The 21,569-nt window shown below is 33.2% G+C and overlaps 1 protein-coding gene and 1 pseudogene across 11 annotated transcripts in view; both read right to left on the bottom strand.

The window, feature by feature from the left end:
• Positions 1–21,569, bottom strand: part of MIPOL1 (mirror-image polydactyly 1) — a 260,822-nt gene that overhangs the window by 9,684 nt on the left and 229,569 nt on the right. For 10 of the 11 annotated variants that reach the window (XM_006913461.3, XM_025047929.1, XM_025047931.1 and 7 more), the window contains one exon: positions 14,498–15,654. The exons of the other annotated variant lie outside the window; for it this stretch is intronic. In XM_006913461.3, the coding sequence (XP_006913523.1) occupies positions 15,588–15,654 (67 nt within the window). In that variant the 3' untranslated portion in view covers positions 14,498–15,587. Of the gene's footprint in view, positions 1–14,497; positions 15,655–21,569 lie in introns of those variants that run through there. 11 annotated transcript variants of the gene reach the window in all.
• On the bottom strand, positions 3,515–3,633 carry LOC112481124 (annotated as a pseudogene).

Genomic DNA, 21,569 nt, shown 5'->3' on the forward strand with positions numbered 1-21,569 from the left:
AAGAATCCAAAATTTACTACAGTGCAATTAGGGTATGCTCTGAAAATAAATTACAACCGGATAGGCAAAGTCGCAAATAATTAAAAAGATATATGAGAAGATACCTTTGCTTCATAACCAACAATTTCATAACAGAAGCATAAACTTTGAACAATAGAGTTATAACAGATCCCCCCCACCCCGCCCTCAGACACACACACAAAAATCGAGAAATTAAATTCAGGCATTTCAGGAAAGATGAAAGCTGCTGCTTAAAAAGGTTATTTAAAGAGTCTGCTGTGATTTTCACTAGAAATTAAACCTAGCCTATCAATAAGAGGCAAAACTTGATATTTAAAAATTAGTTCTCCTAAACGAGTATTTTAAAATAGACCCCAGACATCCCCTGTGAACATGTCAGTGACAATATCTTCCTTGGCCAACATGCACCCACCTTTTATGCGAAGCAGACAGGATTCTATTTGGTAAAGCTGGGAATTATCACCGGCCTTCCTTTTATACCTCGCTAAGGAAACATTTAATTATTTGATGTGGGTAGATAGTTTATTATTTTTCTTTTATTGATTAATAAAATAAAATCCATAGACTATTATAGCATAATACAGTATAATATAGTATATTTAGTATAAAATAGTACAATAAAATAGTGTAATATATAATATAGTATAATAAACTATACAAGTTTTGCCTCTTACTGGTAGTTTTTATTTCGTTTCTAATAATAATTTAAAATAAGCTTTTAAGTAGCTTCTCTTATTTATGATAAAATTAACTTCTTATTTAGGCCCCTATGAAAAATTTTGTATAGTAACAATACAGGAGTCACTTCTTTTATTATAAACTATTGTTTAATGAGGTCATCTCCTAATAGACTTTAGAGCGAGTTAGGTTTTAGAACTTGTGGCACTAAATTGCGTAATCTTTCCGTCGTACCACGACATACTTTGGTTTCATGGTACCTTAAAACTTAACACTAGCCAAACTATTAAGCCTATTTTTAAAGCAAACCTCTGGAATCAAATGTAAATGCCCACTCTTATGTCATCTTAACAAAGTCTATTTTTTTCAAATTCACTCATTCTTCTGTGTGTGTGTATATCTTCATATACACACATATACATAATATACATCATACACATAAACTCGTACATATGTATACACACATACATACATACATACATACATACATGATGCAATCCATCACTGATATTTGAGGTTATTCTTTCTCTTCTTTTCAGTATGTAAATTCTCTTTCTCTTCTTTGTCTTTCTTTATCCCAAGTATTTGCGGGGCCCTCAGAAGTTTTCCTACCTAAAGGATATGGAGGCAGCTTCTGTGATGCTTAAAATGATAATGCTTTGATTTTTCAATGTGAAAAGTCGGATGGCTTTTAAAAGCTGACTAGTCCATGGCTATTTGCACATAGTAGACATTCAATAAATATTTGTTGATTTGATTTATTCTAGGGTAAAGAACTGGGTAACAACTCTTTTTTTCTTCACTGATGTGCTATGATTGAGCCTGTGTACAAATGCATTTATGGGTAAATATTAATAGTCATGGTCATTGAAGGTGTTTTAGAGGAAAAAAATCTAGATCTGCAGGCTGCCAGGAATAGTAATGATTGAGAGTATGTTTAATAAAATACTCTAAGTAGTTATAAAATAATAGATGACAGACACCATAAAATAGGGTCAAACAAGAGCATTCTAATAAATTATTTGGAAACAAAGTGGCTACTCCATAGTTTTTTAACCAATCACATATCGAGGGCCTAAAATTTTGATTCAATATACTGAGGTAAGGGGCTTTTACATTTAAAAAATACAGGGATAATATTTTGGTTATAAATTTTAGTAAGCATATATAAGCCACATAATATTTCTTTTGGTATATTTTCCCATGTGTTAGTTACAAAAGTGTTCATGTATGTTTTATTGAGAATTGAGAGGCCTTGAACATGGTAAATGAGAATTTCTCCCAAATTTCAAGTAATGTGTAACTTTTAAGGAGTTAAACTCTGAACTCCTATCATTTAAGAGAACATAGATTTATTTCCTTTTCTGGTCACTAACAGTAAAACCTGTTTCCGAGCTTAAAACAAGTTAAGTTTGGGCTCAAGGCAAATTTACAACAGCGAGGTTTATGATAAAATCTGTCAAAACATTAACCACGATGGCACAAATTTCAGCTCTTAACAGAAACAGATAGGGAAGCAGATAGAAATAGGTACACATATATACTTCTAGCTCTGAAAAGTCTGCTTATGTCGCATTATGAAAGTTATTCTTTTGTTCTCATTTTACCTAAATGTGAAAGTTCTATAAGGTGACTATAGAGTTTTAATTAACTGGTTTCAAAAGGATGGGAGATCCTAGGATTAAAGATACAATTCTAAGTAAAAAATTACTAGCTAAGAAAACTTCAGATGTTCAAGACAAAAGCTAAGACTCTGTAGCATTTTCATTTCCTGTCTGATGAATTTCAAGAACAATTAGGTCAACATAGGTAGTGTCTTAACCGTTTTGATACTTTAAGACAAAGGTGATTCATTTGGCCATCTGCCAACATTTAGGTGCTATTCATTAAGATGATATTAATTTAAGCAATGTTGGTATTTTTAGTTTCCTGTTGCTCATTGAGTAAAGAAGCTGTATTTTCTAGAAAATTACAAACACAATACTGTTATCAAAAGTAAATCACTCTGCTGGCAATAAATTATAAACTAAATAGTTAGGAGATACATGCTAGAAACAATTTCAGAGAAGGACATACTATCCTGAAAAATGTAATTTGATTAGACACAGCCAGGACAGATTTATAAGAAAAAACTATTATTTAAGGAACTTAAGGGTTTTTTTTGTGTGTGTGTGAATGTCATGGTCATAAGTAAAATGATGTGCATATTCTATGCTTGAGTGTTTCAAAAGCCTTTGCTACATCTGACCTATTTATTGAAGAATGGTATGCATTTTTTAAGCTTTATGATCTTCAATAAGTTACGTGATAAAAATTGGTGGAAACTAAAGTGGAGATGAGATAAAATTAGTAACTAGATATTAATTTATGAACTCGTAGCTTGGTGGGTAATGTTTATGCACAAATTATTTTTTTATCTCAAGTATTCTAAAATATGGTTCAGGTATTGAAAGAATAATATATAACCAGAAAGTAAAATCTCAAGAACATTTATTAAGATAATCAAAATTCAGAAAACGCTACTTTTAGGAAAAGAAGAATCACTAAATTTGAAATTATGATTTAAAGTACATTGCAGCAATATCAGAAGGCATCTAAACACACCACATTGGTTTATATGTTGCTTGTCTTTTCTGAATTTTGCTTTCTCTTATCTTTTTGTCTGAGTTCTGACACAGTCCCAGAAAGCAATTTAGTTATTCTTTGTTCCATAATGATTTTTTTTTTTTTTTTTTTAGGCGAGGCAACCCTTGGTTGACCTCACAGATTGCAAGGACCTCGTCAGTTTACAATCCCTTATATATATATATTTTTACGCCTACAGCACCTGATCTTCCTAGATGGTCTCCCATCCAAGTACTAACCAGGCTCAACCCTGCTTTGCTTCCGAGATCAGACGGGTTCGGGCTTGTTCAGGGTAGCATGGCTGTAGAATGTCCCATAAAGATTTAAATGGCCTATTTTGTGATCTGGAAATTTTGTATAAACTTTCCAAGACAACGAACGGAACCACGTCTTCATTTTATCGTAGAGTGAAATCTCAAAATTTAAACTGTATGGGACCAAAATTTAACAGCTACACAAGAAATTGTGATTAAAAAACCAAACCTAACCAAATCAAAACAAACAAACAAAAAAACAACCAAAACCACAAAACTCTTTACTTTAAATTGATTATGGTTACAAGTAAAAGTCTTCAGGTAAGCACAATGTTTCACCTAGTAATGTGCCAGATGTTAGATAATTTCACATGCTAGTGTATTTTAATACTACTATTTTAAGAAGGGATATTCAAATCTTAACCTTTTAACGCCATATCTTTTTAGAAAGACAGGTCATATAAATGTTATAAAACAAAAATATATTTAGAAATTTTAGGTTTCATCATTAACAAGAATGATTATTTATCAAATATTTATCTGTGAAAAGAAATATGAATAAAACTGAATCCCTGACTTCCAGAAGTTACATTCTAATGGGAAATAGTATAGGAATACTGAGTGAAATAAGAGGAAACTTAACTGCGCTAATAGAGATGAAGAAAGAGCTACAAGGCACAGAGAAGAGAAATTAACTGTGACTTGGTGATGGGGTGGTGGTGGGAAATTAGGGAAAGCTTCATGCAGCTGTGGCATATAAGTATTCTTGAAGGATGAATTGGATTTAAACACATAAAGGTGGATTTGACTGATAGAGAGTTAAATGTGGCAAATGAATTATTAAGTACAGAGCAAGAACTGAGATGGAGAGTATGCTTGGAGCACGTAGGGTCTAAGGTATTAGAGTGAATGAAAAGTCGTTTTTATTAATTTTCTTGCCATTCATATGAAAACAGAATAATGTGTCAGAACTTTGATGTATGATTTGGGCAATTGGTTCTTTAAAATAATCCAACATGGGCCCAGAAAACTTTCCTAAAATCTGGAAAAAAAAAAGCACACACACACTTCGTTCTTTGATTCTGGAAATAATAAAGCTACTGTTTGCCTTACTGCAACTTAAAGACACAATAATATCTGCAATATTTAAACTTTCAGTCCACAATATAGCTATATTTCTTGAAAAAGTTGTTGCAAGTTTTATAAAAGCAGAAATAAAGTTGTTATTTTGGTATGATTGAGGAATTGAAAGGAAACTTTTGATTTCAAAAGTTCTTCCTCACTTCTATTTGCCAAAGTTACATATTCACATTCCTCAATGTCGCCTAAATAAAAGTATACAATTACTCTTATGACCACAGTTTAAGAAAATTAGATGCAAAAAGCAAATCTAATTTTGCAAAGTGGTAGGGCTCTGATATAAGACATTAGTAATCAGTGTACACATTAAAGAGTAATTCCTCAAAGCAATAACACTGACACATTTTATATCAGAAGAAATCATCGTTAAAGGTATATTTTAATTTTCTCCACCAGAATTATCTTCAGAACTGGCTTATGAGTTAGAGAAGAAATTTAGTCTTCTTTTAGTCACCTTGTTTTTGTTTCAAAACAATATGTTTAGAAGCAAAATGAAGCTTAGAGTTTTAAAGTCAAAACCTGTCTGTAGCAAGCCAATGTGTACATAATCCATACGGGTCTGAGAAACGTCCTTTGTGACATTATCAGGAGGCTCTCTCTCAGCAACAAAGCTGTTGGCTTGGAAGAAAAGGGCCACGTGAGACAAAGTATGTTTTACTGATGCATTAGGCAGCTCTCGCCTTTTCAAGTATTATGTCATTTTGGTTCCTCTATTTTAGGCAAAGTTCCTGAGTTTTAAAGCAGGCATGCATTTTGGAGTTTCTGTTACAGTAGGTATGATTTTTAAAATGAGTCATTTTTTAATTTAAGCTTTCTTAGGTGCACCTTGGTTTCTTTCTTTATTTTTCATACATAGTATGAAGGCTACTTCTCGGGGAGCAGTTAGACTAGACAAGCAATAGTACCTTACTTGCCTAAAGACATATAAATTATATGATTTCAACTGTTAAACCAGAAATTTTGATTGCTGCTGTTTGCTAGGTCTCGCTTTACGTTGAGCCAGAGTTAAAAGTTCGTTAGCTAGAGCTTAACAACACAATGGCTGGAGGAATGGAGTTACCACACAAGTGTTTAAATTCCACACTGGATCCCTAGCTACAACGGAGAAGAAAGTTCAAACAACAAAAACAGAGTTGCAAGGTCTGAACTTGTGTGTCACGGATACCTCTTACTCATCACCAGGCAGCTCTTATTCAATGGGGCAACCAGGCCCTCCCAAGCAACATGGTTAATTGAATAAAGATCCTGAACATTTTGGCTGCAGATAAACCAAAGTGGCACATGGCTCATAACTCAAACATTTCATTTTAGGCAGCTTTTAGTTTTCTTGCCCAGGCTAATTTGGATTATTCAATCATAATTCTTTTCTCTAATGAAAAACTGCTTGTAGTTACTGGTGGGGACAAGGAGCTGCAATTATGGATCTTGGAACGTAAATTTATTATCTACTCATTTTAATCATGTATGCAAGTGACACTTAAATTCAGAACATTAGCAGCATGTGTGTGTGTGTGTGAGTGTGTGTGTGTGTGGGTGTATGAATTTAATAACATTCAGCTCTAACTACCGCTATGATGGACCTGGAACCTCTTTCAGTAAGCAACTAAAAATTCTGGATGGAAAATGACAAACATCTTCTCAAATGCATCAATATATGGCCAAGTTGGTAAGGAATATTGAGAGGGCAAAACCTAAGTAAAACTGGGAACCCTCAATGGTAAGTGAAACACAAAAGGCAGTTTTTACCTTGAAGGCATTTGCCTTAAGATAGGGGTGAAGCTGAGCTTTGATATTCATAAACTTCTAGTAGAGCAGTGGATAGGAAACAAAGCCCAGGGGCCACCCAAAGAGAGAAATCTTGAATTTAGGCTACAAATGGAGCGTAAAACAAATTTCCCCTATGATTGATTTTTTTAAAAAAGATTTCACATGTCAGTGAAGTCACACAATATTTGTCTTTTTCTGATTTATTTCACTTAGCATAATGCCCTCAAGATCCATCTGTAGTGTTTATTGCAAATGACAGGATTCCTTTATCTATCTATCTATCTATCTATCTATCTATCTATCTATCTATCTATCTATCTTCTATTTATTTATTTTTATGGCTGAATTCTATCATCTATCATCTATCATCTCTCTCTCTCTCTCTCTCTCTATATATATATATATATGTCATCTATCATCATCTATCATCTACCTATCTAATCTCTCTTCTCTCTCCATATATATAGAATCACAGCTTCTTTACGCATTTATCCATTGATGATACAGGTTGTTTTCCTGTCTTGGCTATTGCAAATAATGCTGCAATGAATGTAGGGGTGCAGATATCTTTTTGAGTTTTTGTTTTCTTTGGATATATTTCCAGAAGTGGAATTGCTGGATGATATGGTAGCTTTATTTTCAATTTTTTGAGGATCTTCCACACTGTTTCCCATAGTAGCTATACCAGTTCACAATCTCATTAACAGTGTACAAGTGTTCCCTTTTCTCCATATCCTTATTACCTTTTGCTATCTCTTGACTTTTTAATGATGGCCATTTTAACAGGTGTGAGGTGAAATCTCATTGGGATTTTTTTCATTTCCCTAATGACTAGTCATGTTGAACATCTTTTCACGTACTTGTTGGCCTTTTATATACCTTCTTGGGAAAGAAAGTCTATTCAGGTCTTTTGCCCATTTCAAAATTAATCAGGAAGTGTGATGCCTCCTGCTTTGTTATTTTCTCAGGATCGCTCTGGCTAGTTGGGGTCTTTTGTGGTTCCATATGCATTTTAGGATTGCTTTTTCTACTTCTGTAGAAATACCATTGGAATCTCAATAGGGATTGCACTGACTCTATAGATGGCTATTTGTGGTTGGACATTTCAAAAATATTAATTCTTCCATCCCATGAATGCAAGATCGACTATGAATTTTATAACTATAAGCTAGCCCTCATGTGGGTTTGCAACCTAAATGATAATTATTTAAGTGGCCCAATACAATTAAAATTAAGATTTTAAAGTGCTCTAAGGCTTGTGCACATTCCCAGGTGACTGACAGAAGCAAATGTAAAGTCTCTATGGAGGAGCCCACCTTATACCCAGACCTTGAAAAGTCTCACTGAGGATAATTCTAAGAAATATAAGCCGGAATTCATGAATCCCCAAATATCCAAAAAAAAAAAAAAGGCAACATAAATGTAGCTAGCAGAAATAATATACAAAATTGGAGCAGTAAATACTTCAGAGATTAAAATGATCAGAAATTAAGTATAGAATAAACATGTTTAAAATGTTTAAAGAAATAAAAAAGAGATTGAAATATGAGATGGGAACAAGAGATCATAAACATTACCAGACAGATTTGGCAATAAACAGAACATAACCTCCAGAAATAAAAAATATAACAGAAATTTAAAACCCATTGGAATTCTGCTTCCAGACACACCAGAATAGTTTGTAGCAGACCAATGCTCTTGCCAAGAGCAACTAGAAAAGCTGGATAAAATACAAAATGTTACCTGTTTAAATGCATGACAGAGGGGCTGAAATAAAGACAAGAAGAGGGTCTAAGATTCCAGAGAACAGAGAACAGAGAGATAAATTGATGATCTGAGTTGCTCTTCCCTGGAGGCATTTGCTGGATCTGGGTGAAGGTGACAGAATGATAATCTGGGCTCTGTCCTGGCAGAAGATTGCTACTAGGGACAGAGAAACCAGCAGCGCTTTGGCAGTCTTACAGGGCGGGAGTGACAGACCTGGAGAGCCAAAGGGCCTGAAACACACGCTCAGTTTCCCCTTCAAATACTTGGTAAATTCTGAGTTGTCCTAAGTGGGAGGTTAAAAAAAAGGCTCAGATGAGAATGTCTAAAAGGGCCCCAGTGAAGATATCGTTTTTACTACTGAAAGCCCTAGCGAGCTATGCCATCGAGAGAGGGGCAAACCAGTGAAAACTGAGCCTTATTCAAACTGCAACAAAGCATTATCTCAGTACAATACCTAATTGGATTAACGCGATTAGCTTCCACTCAATCTTCCCAACAGAGGAAAGGCTAAGCCCTTTCTGGAGGAAGACAAAATCATCTGGAAGCTCAGGATGTCTTATAGTCAATCAATAATTAAGAGGTATGCCAAGAGACAGAACCACACATCTAGAGATCAAGAAACAAAACAGACATCAGAGAAAGACCCATAGTGATTCAGATATAGTAGACACAGACTTTTAAGTAACTATGACTAGTATGTTCAAGAAAACAGAGGCAAAAGGGGGAGACAATATACTTAGAAAGATGAATATTTCACCAGAGAATTAGAATGTACCCCCCAAATCAAGAGGGAACTGTAGAACTGAAAAATACCAAGTCTGAAATTAAGAATCGAATTGATGGTTTTAACAGCAGAAGACAGGATTAGTAAAATGAAAGGTAACCTTGCACTCAAAACTAATGTAAGTAGAGGAAAAAAGAACAATATATAAGAAGGTGGAAGAGCTATATGGGAACAGTGAAAAAAATACGATTGGAATCTTGGAAGGAGGGAAAAAAGACATTGACCAAAGATTTCCTAAAATTGACTAAAGATATCAAATCATAGATTTAATGTCTGTAAACTCAAGCAAGACATATATAAGCACACAAGGAAGACCACATATAAGCACACGATAAAAGTGCCAAAAAACAAAGAAACAGAAAAAAATCTAAAACACGATCAGAGAAAAAAGAGACTTTACTTTCAAGGCAAGAACATTAAGACTGACAGCTAATTTCTCAACAGGAAGAAGGAAGCGAGACATCAAGAGGATGACATTTTAAAAGAATTACAGGACTTGTACTTTTGGCCATGACTACATTTACCATCCCACCTTAAAAAAACTAAAAAACTGAAACAAAACAAAAAATAAAAAACTAAAAACCCCACCAAACAAAAACAGTAAGAAAACAACAGTGAAAATACATGAATCAATGTTTCTGGACTTTGGACAACAGGCAGTTCAGGACAGTGATCAGTGAGAGAGGAGAAACAAATGAAGTGAGCCCTCAGCTTAGTGTCTGGAAAGTTTGCAGAGCAGAGTGCAGGGAACGGGAACAAAAAGAGAGCCTGGTGGTCTGAGTTGAGAATATAGGATTGAGAATTTGGGGAGGCCAAGATTGTTAGAATTTGCAGGTCAGATTACTGGCAAGGAGAGATTTTGCACAGAGTGGAGAGTGCTGTGTACATGTGTACACACACACACACACACACACACAGCCAGGCTAACAACCACCAGAAAGGACTAGGCAGAACAATAACCAAAACTCACACATGGTTGTGACCAGAGGGAGAAGAAAAAAACTTGGGGAACAAAGGTATTGGAAAAAATAATGGCTGAAAATTTAAAAATTTGGTAAAGAGTATAAACCCAAAGTCCAAGAAATTCAACAAACCTCTATCAGAAAAGCATGCAGAAATCTATACCAAAAACACATCGTAATAAAACTGGTTAAAACAAGTGACAAGGGAAAAATCTTTAATGCAGCCAGAGGACATATTATGTACAGTGAACAAAAAATGACAGTAAGAATAAAACAAGCCAGAGACAATAAAGAAACATTCTGGAAATACTAAAAAAAAAAAAAAAAAAAGAAAAAAAAAGAAAAAGTTAACTTAAATTTCTATATCTGGCAAAATATTTTTCAAAAAATGAAGGCCAAAAAAAAAAAAAGACATTTTCAGACATACAGAAGATGAAAGAATTCACCACTCACAGCTCTGTATTAGTATAAATGATAACTACTTGAGGAAGGAGGTAAATTATAACAGGGGGAAACTTGGGTCTACACAAAGAAAAGAAGAGCACTAGATATGGTAAATATAATGTTCTGATTTTTAAATCTCATTAAAAATAGTTGAGGCTTAAAGCAAAAATAATGACAATGTTATTATTGTGTACATATGGGGAAGTAAGATGTATGACAAGATCACAGAGGCCATACATGGTGAGGCTCTTTTTTTGAACACAGTAATATGAGTTTAGACATAACTAGTTTATAGAATCTTTGTCCTGAAGACTCCTACTGCCCACTCCCACCCTGGTTCTCTTTTAGCCACATTCCCTAAGCTTTAAATTCTAAATTCACACCAGGTGACAGAGTGTTATATAGTCTGTTTATATTTATCTTATCATGATCGAATAGTCAAACACAACAGAAGCAGTGTTTTGAGATTTCAGCTCTTGGTTTCATTTATACATTCTAAAATTAGTAGAGGTGCTTTGTAGTAGATTTGAATCAGTCTATTATTTTTTAATTAAGAGAATATGATCTCCTATCTTAGGTTCTTTCTAAGCCTATTTACCAACAAAAAATGTTTCTCTTTAATATTTTATAACTGTAATTTTATTTTATTATCTAAATAGTTTAAAAAGGTTCCTTTATTAAACTTAAGTCAGACATAGTTTGACAATGAACAATGACAATCTGTTTCCTTACTACAATATGTTTTATAGTGAACATCCAGTAGTGTCTATAGGATTGTACACTTATAAATTTGATTAAGATCAATGTATAAAATTTGCTTTGAAATGTGTAGAATTTGCAATAGGGCACTTTATATGAATGAAAAGTAAATATATATTTTAGATATTTGAGTTTGTGCATTAAAATGCACTTTTGTTAATAATGAGTCAAGGAATTAGTGGCTTCCAAAGTACTAGCATACTCCAAAACTATATTTAGGAAACGGTAAAATTAAAAATGTGTATATTAAGATTTCTGTAAAAAATATCAATAGTACACAGTATCTTGCTTATTCTCAAAAATATGTTTACCACTGTCAAATTCTATTTATGGAATTCTATATTAAAAAATAATTTCAACCTTTATAAATTTAACTTAAAATATATAATAAAAAGGAAAGGAAAACCTTTTCAAAAAAGGTTATTCTAGTAAAAGGATTACAAATTTAGTAACTTGAGATGCTATTCTCGAACGTATGCTACTACTAGTTCAAATGTGCAAGCTCCAACTTAACAAATGTTTAAAATATTTGAGTTTTAAAAGCTGTGCCAAAATAAACCACATCTTTTCTAGAGATGACATATTTAGCTAAGCACGAGCAATATAAATCTTTCAACCATTCCACATATTTGTTTAAAAACCTCAGAAACCATATGCACTTCTAATAAAACATGAACAAAATACCAAAATCATTGGAGCCTAACAGTTGACTTGTAAACCATTTTTTAAAAAAGGCAAATGTATTTTTTTGTGTGTGTCTGTGTGTATATACCTATGTCTATAGATATATAGATGTGGTAAATATATGTACATAGATACATACATGTATATAGATATGAACAGTTTAATTGTAAATAATAGTGATCAACAACACAATACTGTCTTATGAAAAGTCGGGTTCCATACAAACCATATGAGAGAAGTCAAAATGTGTAAGCCATGCTATCTTATCATTATAATGTTTCATTAATAATGAATATTTTAAAATAGAAACTTTAAAAATTATAATCTTCAAAAATACCACACATGAAAATGTGTTCTATGCAACTGTGTTCAATATTAAAACTATAAAATACTCTAGCCTTTTTTGTGGGGGGAAAAAAACCTATTTCTATCAATAAGTGATCTAATAAGATTCTTCAGTTTATTTGGATAAGGAAATACAGAAAGGATCAAGTTTGTCATTGAAAAAGAGAAAATCTTTTAAATAATTTTAACTTATAGCTTATTTATAAAAGTAAAATTAAATTTTCTCATATATAATTAACTAATAACTTTGCTGTAATTGCTTATACCTTGCTTATAACCAATAACCATGCTTATTACTTGCCTATAACTGGGTTTATCTCTAATAGTCGCTCTGGGAGGTAGAGTGAGCCTTAAAGTTTAGACTTCCATTTGATAAAACTACAGTCAGGTTTTAGCATCACGCCAAATTAAAAATAGTACAAAGCAACTCAAGGCTATTTTTCATTAACAATGAATTGTCACAATATACCTAATTAGTGAAGGCTAAGACAAAGTATACTTGTTACTATGACCCTATAGAGAGGTGGCATTAATGTGATGCTCTTTACACATGCCGTTCACATTATCGTATTTCATTGAAAGAAATGCATATAAACTTGACTTTTAGAGAATTTATACGAACACGTGTAAAAGAAAACATGTAATAAAAACAGAAATAGTACGAGTCAAACTATTTATTAAAAAAAATATATATTTTTAATAGAAAGGTTTGGAGACCTATGGTTGCACGGAGTTTAGTCATGAGACGTCAGTTTTAAGTCCTAGCCAGTCCTTGGCAAGTTCCTAGCCACTCTTGAGTCTGTTTTCCCATCAATAAAATGTATGTAATAATAACAATAATATTAAAATCATGATCATTGTTATGCAGCTGATATATATATACACACATATAATGTATTATTATTGTTATTATATGGTTGTTGATAGGATCAAATATACAAATGTGAAAGGTCTTTTTAAGTCATCAAGTGCTACGCACAGTTGTATTATCTTTTTTGCCTTTCTTCTGAACTACTTATTTTTACAAGGATAAGTGAATTCTTGTGTTACTGTAGGAATCAAACTTGATGTTTAAAATGACATCCCTGGGCAGTGTGGAATACTTCTGAAGTTGCTTTATTATTGAATACATAGGGAAATGATCTTCAATGAGCAAGGTTACTCCCTCATACACACAAAAAAGCAATATGAAACATTGTTGGTGGATATTTTTAAGTGCAAGAAATCAATTAGTGATACTATCTGGCTATAATACATAGCATTCGTAATTTTATAGACAATTCATTTTCAAGGGGATGGATATTTTGAGGATTATATATACTGAACAATAGATGTTACAATCTGGAAATTTAACTTTATAATATCAAATTCTATAAAAGTTCTGGATATTGATTACAGGAATTAGTTGCTCTAAATTGATCATTTAGGCATAGAAATAAATGTTTGGAAATTGTAAAAAAAACTTTGTGTTTCATAATATCTCCAGCAAAATAACTCAAGAAAGGTTTGTCTATTCTTCAGGACTAAAGTGAAAATTCAAGTCCACTTGGGATTTATTTATTCAGGAATGGACTATTTTGTGGCAAGAATTGTTTCTCTTTACTTACCTTCATGACTTGAAAGGCGTTATTCCTTCACACATGAAGCTGTTACAGGTTTCAATTAGAGCCCAGAAATAAGACTCCATGCATGACTAAATTATTTCCAGTTTCTCTATTTCTATAGTCACTTGCCTATGAGAGGCTATAATTCTCTTTAGAACTAAAGAGTAAATCCAGTTAGCTTACTTTTTAACCCCTGTTATTCTTTATTTTCTAATTTCATAGCTTAAAAAAAATAATTAAAAGCAGGTAACATGAGTAAATTCTAAATTTAAATTCAATGGGATGATTCTAACTCTCAGTTTATGTAATAGATTTAATAAGGAAGAAATTGAGTTTGTTAGCATTATGATTCTTTTGTCACTCTGTGACAAAGCACCTTACATTTTCCTGCAGAGTTAAAAAAAAATCAAGCGGGTAATTTCCAAAGGTGTATAAAAGAATAGTGCAATAAATTATTCTGTACTTGTCCTGAAAATAGGAAATGATAATTTAGCTCAATCTTAAAGATGAATTAAAAAATTGTATAGACTAAGAAAAATTTTTATTTGCCTATTTTCATGAATTTAATCTTTGTTTTTTTTATCCTGTTCTAGGCACAGTCATTTTCTAATGGCCTCTCATCTATTCAATCTAAAAGAAAGAAGATATTTTTCCCATAGCCAAATACATAAATCTTAGTTTTATTAATAATTTCACATGATTAGATGTGACTGCTATGCTGTAATGATTTTAAGTTATCTCTTAAAAGAAAAAGTAGGTAACCTGAATCAAATTGTAGGTTTTTTCCCCAAGTCCATATATTTTTACATTATAATTTTATTGTATATTACATATTGGATTCTCCTCCTCCATGACAAAAATTCAAATGATAATCTAAATAAAAATTGAAAAGGATACTGAATATGCTTGATGGCTTCTTGCCTTCTAGGAAGATGTCATGCTGGCACGTGCAAATTTTCAAGTCAAAATTATCTTAGTCTATTAGACCGACTTGGCAATTCCTACAGCTTAAATACAGTTTAGATAATTATTCAGACCAAACATTAAAAAATGTTGATAATATGAATTAACAAGTACATATTAACAATATCTTCTTTTTATTGAAAAGTCTGTATTATTTGTAATGAAACAAACGTCATGCCTTAATTAATGTAATTTTAATGTACCAAACTCTTATTAGAACAAATCATACATTTAATTCTTGGTATGTACACTTAATAGTCTTTAAAACCAACAAAGATTACATGCATGCATTAAAGGAAGACTATACACTCTTATATCTGAGCTTCTCTCATCAGGTAAGAAATAAAACTCTATATTGAAAAATGCATGTATTTGAAGTTTTGACCTATAACACAGTGGATTAAGGTTTAGACAGTATTTACTTTGCTGCATTTTGATTCAGAAAGGGCCATATGTGAAGATACGATCCTGACCATCTTCACAATGTTTCTGTAATAGTATCTTAGTAAAAGTTATATAAAATACAGTGAGATATAAAACAGTTACAAAATAAACTACAACTTTATAGGTACGCTAAAAGTCTGTAGTTAATACATTTGGATAAATAACTCAAGTCAGCAGCAAAGTGGTTAAACATTTGTGATTTGATTTTATCTCAGCTTGGAATGTGGTTGGAGTGTCCCACTTCTAACAACTGTTTGCTAAGTTAAGGCTTTAGTGTTTACACAGTGTTGAATGAAGCAGCCTGGTCACCAGATGTGATTGCTTCCCAGACTGTCGTTTTTTTCAGTCAGATCACTGTCCTAATGGTCCCCGTTCCAACCTTCTTCCTCAAGACGTCCACCAGCCTTTCCAATCTAAGTTGGGGGAAGAGTGGGTGGGAAGGAAAAAAACATATATATAAAAAGTGCAATTATTGTCAGGAATGTTTTGGCTGAGAAAGGACAGTATTTGCTTATGACCAAGTAGCCCTGGTAGTCATGTTAAGAAACAAAGCATTACTGTAAGCAGGAGACTTGTACAGAGTGTCAAGAATTTGAGGTTTAAAAAACAGCAACAACACAAACTTTAACCCACAATTTCATATTATGTCAGCATTAGATGCTACATGAAAAATAGAAGATTACTCATTTTGATACATTTACCTACTTTCATTAAGGTTGTGAATCATTCACTTACTATGCAATGACAGCACAGCATATTCAATGTAGAGCAGTTTCAAACTGATTTTTACCTAAGAAGCACATATTTCAATACAGAAATACTAGCAATCTTACACCGTTACTTAGCTAAATAAGTGACACATTGGCATACTGTACAATTCTTATGTATTAGATTTATTTTTCATAGAATCAGTCGATAAAAATAAAGCCAGGAATTAGGGAGCTGGGGCATGGAAGAACTTCACATCTCAGTGGCATAAAAATATTTTAAATATATAAAAATGATTTGATGCTAATAAAGGTAGACTTTCTGTACTACATTTAAAAAGAAGTTTCTGTTCTTGCGTGGTATAAATAGTCTAGGAATGACTATATATACTTTTTAGTCAAAGAGAAGTGATTTTTAGTTGATTAAAAACTTACCAATTACACTGAAAATAGCGTGAAAAGTTCAGAAGTCCATTCTGTGGTGTTCTTAGGCTACTCTATGGAAGGGAGACCACATTCATGTGGATCAGTGAGAGTTTTGCTTTACAAAAGATGATGGCATCAGGCCATTAATTGCATTTTTTCCTTTTATTTTCCTTACTGAAAGTATAAAACCTTAACCAAAAACTTGCTTGGTGTGATACACAGAGAAATCTTCTTTGTAAGTGAAGATCATGCCCAACAGTTTTCATATACACAGTCTTTCTTCTTGAAAGACTGAACGACACAGGCTAGTCTGCTCCAGCTTGCCTCATTTATGTGAATCCAGGCACGAGGGTCCTTTGCAAATAAACTTAGCACAGAGCTAGATGCTAAGCAATGAGGGTATTCTTAGTGTCATACACACTGGTTTAGGTGAACTATTCAGCTGCATGCAACCCTGAAAACTAGCTCAAATTTATTGGGTGATTCTGCATATATTGAGCTCTGTTAGAAAACAGGAATATAAAATGAATTAATTCAGTGTATCAAAAATCTTTGCTTTGCAAAATATAGCAATGATCTTAGAGTAAAAATGCAAATCTTGTCTACATCTGTTATTACAAATTTCTCAATGTAAGTTATACTTATAGAAGGAAATTTAACTTTGGGTGGTGAACACATGATGCAATATACAGATGACGTATTATTGAATTTTCCACTTGAAACCAAATAATTTTATTAACCAATGTCACACAAATAAATTTAATATAAAAAAGAAGGGGAATAAAAGTATTACACATTCATTAAAACAGCTTGAGCCTAGTGGTGCAAACACTTGAACTAGAAGATTCACTGCATGATTCACTATATTCACAGACTGGTCTATATAAGTCGGACTTACACCTAGTGATAAAAACTAGTGCCGTCTTATACATTCTGAATATTACGATTCTTGGGATTATATAAATCCCTTAATTTAGAGAAAATTTCACTAACTTAAATTGTAGAGGAGGAGAAAGAAAAAATGTCGGTATGAAATTTTAAGTGTATTGTTAAAATATGACAGTAGCTTGAATTAACTGCTAACCAATGGCTGCCAGTAGAAATCCTGACGAGCCATTAAAAGCATATCTCCACATATACTGTAAAAGGTCAGAAAATATTACTTTTGAGTTGGTTGAATACTTACCTCCCCACAATATGTGCACTATTAAAACTTCCTTATAATGTAAAAGTAAGCTCTATTCTGCATAGTTATTATCACCACAAATTCTCAATGGAAACCCAAACTACTGAGATAAATCGGTGTCGTGCTTCTTTTGGTTCCTCCTTTACAGACAGGCTCATCTTACTTTTGTTTCCTTTTTATATACTAGGATGTCTTTCCATTTAGAACTAGTACATCTTGCTAAGGGAAGAGGTTAGGAGGAAATACTTAAATATCATGTTTTGCAATGTCTTTTCTATATTTCAACAATTACTAGATCAACCACATTCTCGGTTTATCCAGGATGAATGATTTATGAAAATCTGATCTCAGAAATGAGAAAAATGTCAATTACTTAGTTTTGTAAAAGCTTACTGACTTCTGAAACACAATGAAGCACCTATTCCTTCCTGTAAGGAATGGAATACACCTGCCAAACCTGGACTGTGCCAACAGGAAGGTAGGTGTGTACGTCTGTTGAAGCACCTTGCAGGATTTGCCTGCAGGCTATTCTTTACTGTCCAAATCAATAATATCTTTTTAAAAATTATGTAGTTTACTAAAATAGGCTCCAACTGTTTTACATGTTACTCAACAATAGCTTCCCAAGGGCTTCATGAAGAAAAGGGTCAGAGCTAGGATTAGAATTTCTTCGTTTTAAACATGAAGAAACTGAAGTACAGACAAGTAAACCCTTATGCAAGGTCTTGTGGTAAAACAGTGAGAAATCTGGGCCAGGTTTCCTTGTTCATGAGTTCAAAGCTACTTCCACTAGGGTTTGGATGACTAGAGAACTAGTTTTCAGATTATAGATTAATGGATTGATTATTTGTCTTAATAGCTTCATTAAAATTTTTCTGCAAGTTCTTACTTAAGTCAAATTGAGAAAGTATTTGCTGGTATATTTCATCTGCTATTTTAGTAACAGATCATAAAAAAGTAAATTGAGGACACTGCATATAATAATTAGGAAATAGTTACAATTTATTATTTGCTATAACTTCTATATAAACTTGAAAAATACATTTACAGCTATATTTTATATAGAAATCCCATTTTAAAATTAACATTATTTTTATACTTTTGATGTATCAGTATATATATGTAGTACAATAAACTACATCGTTTTTCATCAAGTAGGTGAACTATAACTTATTTACCAATTTCCCTAATTGGTCTACATCTATTTTTCACTCTTAATGAATACTGAGATATATTTCAGAAGGCAAGTAATGCTTAATGAATACTATGCACCAGGAACTATGAGATGTGATTATGCACATATTTAATTTTCATTATAACTCCATGGAGTATATGTTATCATCAAATGACAAAGCATATTGCGGGTAATTTAATCAGAGCCACACTGCTGGTGAATTCTGGAGCTAGGATGTAATGCTACGTCTAATTACCACATCCCTGATCTCTCTGATGTGCTATACCACTTCTAAAAGTACTGTGACTATTAAGGCTTATTTCTGGACTTTTGTGGGCTTGAATTACTTTTATTGACTAGAAAACTTTTTTGCAAAGTGACAGAAAGGAGTAAAAACAGAACAAATTCCTCATCATCAACTGAATTGAACCAAAGTAAAAATCTCACTATAGATTCCATGTTGGAGAGTATTTTTTGTATTTGTCAATGTGAGAGTAGCATTGTTATTGGCTACATACTTCTGTTCCCCAGAAAAAACATTCTTATTATTTAGGCAATGATGTTACCCCATCAAGCATAGCTAGCTTTTAAATTTTTTTTTTTTCAAGGAGAAAAAACCAGGGAAATTCAAGAGGATGGATAACAATCATCCTTCTAGCCGAGGAGACAGGAATTTCATGAAAAATGCTGCCCTCATTGTCTGCCATTAGTATCAAAGATCTCGCCCTCTTTCAACAATGGCAGCAGAGTGAAAAGAAGACTTTAAATGTTTTTGCTGTTGTTGTTTTTTTTTTTGCTTTGTGGCTGTTCTTCCTCTTCTGGTCTTTTTAATGTTGAGCTTTTCATAATCTTTTCTTTACACTTTTCATGCTTTCCTCAAGAGGTGTTATCTGCTCCCTTGATTCTACTTAAATGCTTATGACCTCCAAATACAGAACCCGTATCCAAAAGCACTCTTCTGAGTTTCAGACTTGCATATCCAACTGCCTCCTTCGTGTTTCAGTATTTATCTTGATTAATGTTGCCATTCATTAATTCCCTTAACCTTTAAGTTAAAAAAATTTAGAAAAACTTGATACATTATATTATCCTTTTTTTCCTACACTTCAGCTTGGACCTGTGAAAACTTTCTGATGAAATCACTAATATAGACAATGGGGAGCGATAAAAGGATTTTAATTCATCTAGTAACATTACTTGCATTTTAAAAAGATCACACTGGCAAGAATGTAGGAATGGGATGGTGGCAGGTTAGCTTACAGGTAGGAGGTCCAGATAGCTCCTTATTAAAATAATCCTAGTAAGCACCACAGTGTGAATGTACTTAAGAACACAAAATTATACACTTAAAAATAGTTAAAATAGTAAATTTTATGTTATATAGATTTACCACAATAAAAAAGTAATCCTGGTGAGACTTGAACCAGAGCTACAGCAGTGCAGATGGAAAGAAGGTGCTGAATTTGAAATATATCTAGGATATGGAAATGAAAGGATTTAGTGACCTTTGAGGGTATGATGGGGTGAGATGGGCTGGTCGAGAAGGATGACTTCCAGGTGTCTGGTTTTGGATAGGTAGTGATATACTAACCAAGACAGTGGAGAGGAAAAGCAGCAGATATTTGTTGGGGAGTATCTGTGTGTGGATGGTGAGTTCAATTTGGTACATATAAATTTGAGGTGTGGATGGGACAATAGTGGGGATGTTAAGCAGGCACTTATATATACGAATCTGTTAAAGAGAGAATTCTAGGTTTATGATACAGATTTCAGTGCAATCAATAAGCATAATTCCTACATACCAGGTGTTGTTCTAGGCATTGATTATTCAAAAGATAGGACATGGCCCCCGCTCATAAGGAGCAGTCAGGTGGGGAAGTAGATCCTTATATGGATAACTCCAATAAGTTATTGGTAGATGCTGTAAATAAAAGGATAAGCACAAGTATTAAACAGGACTTAGTTTGGGTAGGAAAGGAAGGGCCGCAAACGCTTCCTCATGATGACTGAGCTAAGTATTAAATAAGAAGGAAATAGTCACCTTGACAAGGGTGGTATGGAGAGGGGGCAGGATGAGCATTCCAGACAGAAAATAATATGTGTGAAGGCACAGAAGTATGAAAGCATGATGTGTGCCAAGTCCTACCAGTAGTATAGTTTCTTGGGATCATTAAGTAGGAGTCTGAGAAGGACAGGACATGAGGCTAGAGAGAAGGACCATGACTAGGTCTTGTTTAAAGTTGCCCCTGGAGCCATGAGAGTAGATAGAAATGTTTAGAAATAGAAATATAAAAGGAGAAGCAAGGTGGGAAGAGGGCAGAACCAAAATGAAAACAGATATTTAAAGTAAAGAGGTTGGCAAATGAATTTGAGAAAATAGGAAAGTAACAGTTGGATCAAAAATAGGTGCTATAAAAGAACCAAAAAAGAGAATCACAGGATCAACAGGGTTCAATATTTAAACCAGATCAAAGTGAAAAGTGCCCATTTGATTAGGAAATGGCAGTCTTTTTTAGTGCAGTTTTAATGGCATGATGGAAGTAGAAGGAAGCCTGAATGGAATGTGAAAAAGTGAAGACCAAGCATAGGCTATTTCATAAGAATTTGGTTAGAAAGTAAAGAAGGCTATAGTTATAAGGAGATGTAAGGGTGAGGAAGTTTTTAATGGAATGAGTGGCATATGAATATGTTTGTGGAATATGGGAGAGAAGACTATAGGAAGACATTAAAATATAAGAGATGAAGATGATACCTTGTTAAGTAGTGTCTCAGAGGATGTGATTATTAGCACGACTTGCAGTATAATCACTAATATGACTGGACAACTTTTCTTTG

This window comes from Pteropus alecto, unplaced genomic scaffold (genome assembly GCF_000325575.1).
Source record: "Pteropus alecto unplaced genomic scaffold, ASM32557v1 scaffold104, whole genome shotgun sequence".
NCBI lineage: Eukaryota > Metazoa > Chordata > Mammalia > Chiroptera > Pteropodidae > Pteropus > Pteropus alecto.